General features: G+C 33.4%; 1 protein-coding gene across 1 annotated transcript; it reads left to right on the forward strand.

The window, feature by feature from the left end:
- The first annotated feature begins 4,473 nt into the window (after positions 1 to 4,473).
- LOC140969644 (uncharacterized) lies at positions 4,474 to 8,091 on the forward strand. The gene is made up of 7 exons (XM_073431045.1): positions 4,474 to 4,773; positions 5,139 to 5,256; positions 5,768 to 5,856; positions 5,949 to 5,995; positions 6,186 to 6,274; positions 7,002 to 7,135; positions 7,244 to 8,091. The coding sequence occupies exons 1-7, from the start codon at positions 4,678 to 4,680 to the stop codon at positions 7,901 to 7,903; spliced, it is 1,233 nt and encodes a 410-aa protein (XP_073287146.1). The 5' UTR covers positions 4,474 to 4,677; the 3' UTR covers positions 7,904 to 8,091.
- The last annotated feature ends 453 nt before the right edge of the window (positions 8,092 to 8,544 follow it).

Raw genomic sequence — 8,544 nt, forward strand, 5'->3', positions numbered from 1 at the left:
AAATTTGATGTATAAATGAGGTGTAAATTCTGAATGAGAGCTTCTCCTATTTATAGGAAGGTGGCTGCTATCTTGATCGTGTATTATCTTCGCGTTTGAACTTTGAATCAAACTTTAAATCTAGGATAATTATCATTCTTTATCCGTTATCTTGGATAATTTTTCGAAATCTAAATATTCATCCCTTGGATATTTCGAAATTTAGAGATCATATTATCCTCTGTTTAATCTCTATCCAGGTATATCAAATCTTAGATCTTTATCTGGTAAAAATCTTTCCAACTTTGAATTTTTATCTCCAACTTTATCTGCATATATCCAAATTCTTTATTTAATTATTGGATTGTGATAGACTTATTTATTATCTCAAGTTCAAAATATATGCACAATATTATCTTAAATCTTGAGCTTCAAAAATATTGTACACGATATAATTATCCCCCCAACTTTGGATAAACTGCAAATCTTACATCTCAAATAAAATAATGAGATAGATACTCAAATATTGACTAATCCTAGCACACTTAAATTACAAAAATATTATCACGATCACAAAATCTTGGGTTTTACAATTTTGTTGTCTGCAATAGCACTATTTGTTCTGCTGAGGGATTATTTTTTTAGATTTATTTTCAAAATAAGGTAGACAATGAAATTTTACAAAATCAAAATAAAACATTACCATCAATGATAGACACTGCAAAATATTATAGTTTCCGTCACTAATAACAACGGACACTGCATTTACATGCAAAAAATGTATTTTCACACGAGAATCTATTTGATAATTTTCACATTTTTTTGGTATGCAACTTTTATATTTAAGTCTTTCAGAACATGTATTACATTGTCGTTAGAGCTAAAAATATTATGTTAGGATCAATAATTTATTACTAATTCAAAACCTATAGTTATTAATCAAGACGCGACTTTACTTTCTTATATTTATAGCAGTGCAGAGTGTACTTACTTATGTGCTAATGGGTCGGGCTCTATACGCCCATAAGTCTGGAGAAGTGCATGTTTATATGTTGGTGCTATCTCATATCCTTTTGAGATCAGTCTTACTATTCTCGGCCATGTCCCCAACAAAGATAATATTATCCGTTAAGATCTGAAGTCATTCTTTTACGGTCCACCTAGCAAACGAGATCAAGCGGCGCAACATCAGCAGCTTGACGTATATGTTGCGCCGCTTGACGCATATCGATATCCAATTTATTATGGAATCAGATTATGTAAATCCTATCACGTATATCGATATATGCAGCGTAAATTGCTATTCAAAATTGTACTTATCGTTTGTATTATTCTAGAGGTCGGGTGGTTTTCTCAACTCAGATATTTGTGTTATGGTTCAATCTAGTTCCGACCATCCTCGACTACTTTCACATTGCAAGATTGCACGCTTATTCGAATGTTGACCTCCCAATTTCATGGGATATATGTTACAATTATCTCAAATCGAACATTAAAATTAAAATTATACAATTCAATAGACAAGTATTTTGGGAAGATACTCATCTTGGATTTATGACCTAACATTCGTTGTATTAATCTTGAAAATCCACATACTTAGTGACATAAAAAAGCGGTTTAGTGGATAATTAAACATTGCTTTAATTTTTATCCATAAAAGCGTGGCTTGTTGGCTGAATAATCATAGAGGAGTGGCTTGAGATATGAGATCATGGCATGTAGTTGGGCGCCTTAACAACTCTCTATAAATAGGTACCAAAGTCACACATAAATCACATTTCAAATGCTTGAATTCTCTCATATTCGGAAAGCAATTCAACAAAAAAACACTCTAGCAAGACTATAATCAATCTCAAGCAAAAGTTCCGTCCGATAAGCATCGAATTCTAAACAACAATCGACCCTTGTTTGAACCAAGTTCGAGCATCAAGGGAATGTCATTTGGAGCACCAAGTCATTCACACTTATTTGAGAAAAGAACAAGTAAGTGGACTTGTAAATATGTTTTAAAATAATGATGTTTATGTTATTTTTGAAAACTCGATCGTACAGTACATGATTCATGACCTTTGATTCTGTATATATTTCGTTTTACATGATCCCATTGTTATGCTATGAAATCTTGAAAAATGCTCTATTAAGATTAGAATTAAAAATGGTAATGAAATTTATGAAACATGACAAGATAAGATAAGGCCCTGATGCGGTGTGTTATAATAACTGATATAAGGTCTCGCCCTCATAGAAAAATAACAATTAGGGACTGATCAGTATATCATGGATAAGGAGATGAATAACAGTGCTTTGTATAAGTCGATAATCCAATTACAATATGTTTTGATACCTTGTTTCAAATTCTATTTATCTCATGTATTGAATCATGTTGCGATATGTCACCTTTGAACTCAAATTGTATGTATATTTCGTATTCTTGTGTACGATTGGTTTCTCCCACATACTGAGTGTTTCTCCAAACACTCACCCTCTTACCTCCTTCTCAGATAGACCGAAGATCAAGTAGAAGAAGTTGAACAACACATGTTTTGATGTTGGTGATCAAGTTCGAGACATGAAGTTTCAAACACCGGTTTTAGTTTTAGTTTTATTTTCTTTTACGTTATCGCTTCCGCAATTGTGTTATGCACTATAAAACAGTTATGATTATGTAATAGACTGAATTTTGGTTATTTTATGTACTACGTGACTTGTTGTTTTGTAATTTTAATTGTTAAACAATGTCGATGACGCATATCAGTTTCGAGGCGTGACATTCATGCTTTCGCTGAATGTTTGCATAATGGAAGGAGCGGCTTGGAAAATAGGTAACATCATATCAATGTCGATAATAAAAAATTATAAGCTGGATTAAGGTGCATGATGCATGTAATGAATATTGAAAGGTGTGTGAAATCTATCTAGAGTAGGCCGACGCAGACGCAGACTTCTCAAGGCCAGGGTCGTGTTGTAACTCCCAGATTCGACGATTGTCTCCACTGTACCAACACATATATTTTAAAGATGTTTTCATCTTCAATCACACGCACCCTAAGAAACTTTCCAGGGAGTCACTCATCCCAAAATTACCCGAAGTCAAGCACGCTTAACTTTGGAGTTCTTAAGTGACGAGCTCCCAAAAAAAGATGCACGTTGATGATATGTGTAGTACATATCTAATCTTTTAAGATCTTCTCAACTGTACAATCTCATAACTGAACAGTTTTGAAATTTCTTTCATTCTGATGTGAAATCGGTTTATTCATGTTTTCGGTTGACAATACTATGAATGTTCCATATGGAACATTAAAACAAATAAAAAATAACTTATAAACTCAAGAAAATTATGACATCCAATAAACAAGTCGTTTGAGCTATTCTTTTTGGGTTTATAACTTAACAATATCACAAATATTTATGTTGAGTCGAGTTTTTTTAGCCAGACAAGATCCCAATACTCTATTTCTGAGCGGTGAGAATACATTGATTATCTCTCAGTCTTTCCGATCGCTCTCGTCAATTCACCCAGCTCAAATCCTTATGCAATCAAGTCAATTTTATAATTTTTATGTCCAAGAACGATCCTTAAAGATGGATTTTCAATCATATTTAAAAAATATACTCAAAAGCTCGTTACTTAATTAAGACCATAATGTGGAAGAGACAGACAGAAAAATGTCGACACTCGGACAACATCCATGTAAAATTTAAAGTTGCAAAATTTATTTGTATTCTTTTTACGAATTTTAGCATTCAATGTGTTCGAGATACATTTTTATAAATCAAGTAAATGTAATCCTCACAGAAAATTCACAATCTTGGCTCATGTTACAATGATGGTAAACGTGAGACAACATCTCTTAAATGACTGCATCCCCACTTACCTATACAAAATTGCCATAAATAACATAAATTAATGCAAGTGTAGGACAAAATGAATGGAAGTAGAAAGGGAAAGCGTCAATGGTGCGTATTAATCGGGCTAACTTTTTCTGTTAGGGCTCGCTTTCGGGCTGTCTTAAGTACTGTTTGTCTCCCTCTGATCACTGTTGTCTCCTTTGAAGAGGCTGCAATAACATTAGCATAGATTGTTTCTGTTAACTATCAATTGTACGTGTTTTGGATGTCAAAATATACCAATAGAGCTAGAGAACATAAATAAAAATATCATACTGCAATGTAAATATCTATTTACAATTAATTCGCGGATATACACAATTAATAATTTAATGTTTGAGATATGATAATTATTTTAATATTCTTAGTTCCAAAAGTTTTGCTAATGGAAAATATCGATCGATGAAATTTTTGTAATTACACACAGCATAATACGTGCAATAATAGTTTTATTTTTTCAAAATTAATTGATATTTAACCATATAACTTCAGACATATATATTATGTTAAAAATTAAGAAAAAAAAAAGTATTTAAAAGAGTCAAATCCATCACAGCTATAAATAAGTGTCTCTTTTCTCAACATTCACACACAACACTCTACGTTCTCTCCTCTCTCTCTATATATATCCTCTCGCACGAATTTAAATTTTTTTTTAAAAAAAAAACACAGTAAAGGCAAGGCAGTTAATGTGGAGTACTTAAAATGCTAGCGTGAAGAAGAAGAGTGGTATCTTTGTGTTTTCTTGAAAATTTTCTGAAAAACACACACGGTGTTCGGTGTTCTCAGTGTAATTCTTGAGAAAGAATGACAAAGAAAGATCAAAACCAGAAAGAAAAAGAAAGGCCAGTTCAATCTGTGCTTCAAATTCTGAAGAAACAAGCTCCACTCACCGTCAAACAGGTTAATAAATTTGCCATACACACGACTTTCACCTCCTACTGTGTGCAAACATTAGGAATCTGCCTGAGCTTATGTATCAGTTCAAATCTTGTTTGGTTTTAGCATTTCTTGTTTTATATATTTTTGTGCCAGCCCATTTATAGTGTCTCATGTTTGTCATTTTTCTGATGATGGGTTTATGTCATTTCTGTCCTCAAACTTATTTTCAAGAATGTTGCAATCATAAAACTAAAGCTAAAGTTTCAAAATCAAGTGGAAGTGAGCCTATACATGTACTGATATGCAATCACATATATGTGATAATATCACACACCTTTGCGTGAAAACAGCAGAAGTTGATGAATTTCGGAACTTTACGTTGACAGGAAAAATTTTGTGGCAATGGTTGCGTGGAGAGATTTCTTAAAGTTAAAGGAGACAATGTGAAGAAAGCAGCTAAGCAGCTGAGAAACTGTCTTACTTGGAGAGACTCCATTGGCACTGGTAATAGCTCCTTCACTCTCGGTGATATTAATGTCGGTTTTTAAATAAATTCTTGAAAATATTTCTTCAAAATCTTGATGTGATTAAATTCCAATCTTAATAACAGATATATAGTTTTCTTGATTAATTAATACTGTTTAAATATGTCATATAGATCTGATGTTTTCGTCTTAAAATTATTTATATTTTCCAGAGAGAGCATTCATTAATTTGAACATAACGGAATATTTCTGTCTTTTTTTTTTTTTCACCAACGTCACAATTTGTATGGGATTTCACCTTTCCCATCAGTTTGAAATAAAAAAGAGATTCATTCACAATTTTCACCTCCTCCTTTTTTTTTGTCTCTGTCCCTTTTTTCCCACCTTCTCCTTCTGTTTTTCTATTTGAACTGAGAATCTTGCTTTGTTTATAATATACACAAGTTCAAAAGATCAGTCTCTAAAGTACCCAAAAGATTAAATTTATACTCATGACTAATCTAATTGGTCTGAATTTTTTGAATTTGAAGACAATTTGATGGCTGATGAATTCTCTGCTGAGCTTGCTGATGGCCTTGCTTATGTTGCCGGTCATGATGATGGATTAAGACCAATCGTGGCAAGTCTCATATTCTTAATTTATTTTTATTATCATGTTTACTAATCATATTGTATTGTTTAATTATAACCTTATTGTGTTTTGAAATCCAGGTTTTCAGAATCAAGCAAGATTATCAGAAAATCCATTCACACAAAGTGTAAGTCCGTGACGGCAAGCCCGGAGCTGCTAACTTTCGAAGCGCACTGAGTACATCAAATGGAATATCATTTATATAATATAATAATGAATTATGATGCATTGCAAATATAAATCATATGGAAATCATGTAGAGATCCCATTACATCAATTAGTTTATTAAATTTTTTTTTATTTTCTCAAATGTGAAGGTTTACTCGGTTGCTAGTGTTTACACTTGAAGTGGCGATTCAAACAATGGCAAAGAATGTTGACAAGTTTGTTCTTCTCTTTGACGCCAGTAAGTTCCTTTTTAAACCCAGTTGTTAAATTTGTTTTACCATTTATCTTTCTTTTTAATTAATATAAAAATATAACTAAAAGAATATGAACTAAATTAATTTTGCACTTTACTGCTTTTTATATATTAAATTAAATTAAATTGTCAACTTCATTACAAACTCTGCCACACCAAATCAGAGCACAGCTTTTATCAGCAATTAATGTACATTCCCATGCCTAGGGGGTTTCCAAAGCCTCATTAAATCTGGTCTGAAAATACCCACAAAACACGCCTTTTTCTTAAATTTCATAATCATTTGTAATTTCCTATGTCACGCCTAATTAATTTTGTAATTGATTAATGAATTCACTAAATCAAGCATGATTCATAATCGGCAACAATTGTGTCGGATAGCTTGAAGTTGTGTGTCTGTGACTTTTTCAGACCCAAGCGTTAATAAAAATTTTGGATTTTTTTAAAAGGAGTTCCTATTTTCTTAGAAATATTTTCTTTAAGTCGATGATGACCGTTAATTACATGAATTTTGATTCATCAAAATTTGATAGAAGAACAGTCACGGGACCGATGGCTCAGTGACATCGACGTCCCTTTAAAAAGACGAAACAAACACTCTCACCTTGGAAGGAATAACGATTAGTATTGGGTTTTATTTTTTCTATGTTATATGAATGACAAGTATGTGATGGAGTACAAGATTAACGTGATAGCTGGGTGAAAACTGCAGGCTTTTTCAGGTCAGCATCATCTTTTACGAACATGTTGCTTGCAACATTGAAGATTGTAGCTGATTATTATCCCAGTAGGCTTCATAGGGCATTTGTCATCGACCCTCCCTCTCTTTTCTCCTATCTTTGGAAGGTAACTTCAAATTTCATCCTATTTTCATGATCCACACTACTTACTTATATGCAGTGGACATATCACATACGAGTTAACAAATATTTTACGACGATACCATGGTTGTAGGGAATGAAGCCGTTCGTCGAGCTCTCGCCGGTGACTATGGTCATATCATCGCTAGATTTCGACGATTCAGCGGAACTCGATGACTTCAACTACTATCCTCGTGCATCATCGCTACGCTACTCGTCCGTTCCATCATCTACTACCAAACTTGGATCGTGCTCTTCTTCGAGATTTTCATTCACCGTCTCTCATCACCTCGACTCACTCAAACCTTGGTATCTTTCGTTCGCCGACACCTCTATATCGAAAGTGGGACCTTCTCATTCTTCATTGGGTCCTACCATCTCGCCCTTCAATGGTAGGTCCCACTCTTTCGCATCGCCAATCGCCAGAGCTTCGCGTGGCAATATTGGAAAGGGCTTCTTCCCATCGACACCAATGCCACAAAAAACACAAAAGCTGGATTATTCTACTATCCGACATCCAAGAACTCCCAAGCCCTCATTCTTCCAATCCCCTGCCTTGTTCTTTCATAAGGACTGCCAGACGAGTCGAGTCGAGAAGTCCCGCGAATCGTTTCTCCCATTCTTGAAGTTTTATCGACGGCCTTACGATGAAATGGTCTATAGGTCGAAGATGAAGCCCCCTCTAGGCGGTCTCATCTCAATCGTCTCTCCACAGCTCAGACGCAAGCACATGTCGCTTTCGCAACGGTTCTGATCGAGGAGAATTCATAAGTTCTGATCGCTAATAATTGATTCATTTTCGTCTAAGATATAAAAGTCAAAAGGGAATTTAATTCATAGTAACTTAATTTTGTTTCCAAGATCATGTAAAGAATTAGGCTGCGTGCTAAGTTGGGATGTGAAATATCGTGCAATGTATGATACATTTAGTGCTGTGTTTTCTACACTTTGGTTTGAGCAAAAAAAACTAAGCATGGAAGGAAGACAACGTGGTCTAAACGTTGAATATTTCAAAATTAATAATTTTTTTTAAATTTTATTTATCCTTTCTTTTTGGAATTTTAATAGCCCATTAACATATGTTTACATTTGTCCAATATTTCTTGAGATTTGATTTATTTTATTTTAAACCCTTGACAAGTTGAAACGTATGCCTAAGTATTACTATATATATATATGTATGACTTTGTAAGTTTGCTTTTGTACTGACATGAATTATTTTGTCCACTTCATTTTTTAATTAATATGTATGTAATTATGTATTTGTGTGTTTTTGCTGTTTGTATTCAAAAGTCAATCGGATCAGACTATATATTCTCATGTACTTTGACTATATATGACAGAATGTGCTTGCGAAATTTATTAATTGGGAAATGAAAACTTCTCAATGAAAAT

The sequence above is a fragment of the Primulina huaijiensis genome, unplaced genomic scaffold (genome assembly GCF_012295235.1).
Source record: "Primulina huaijiensis isolate GDHJ02 unplaced genomic scaffold, ASM1229523v2 scaffold42415, whole genome shotgun sequence".
Taxonomy (NCBI): Eukaryota; Viridiplantae; Streptophyta; class Magnoliopsida; order Lamiales; family Gesneriaceae; genus Primulina; species Primulina huaijiensis.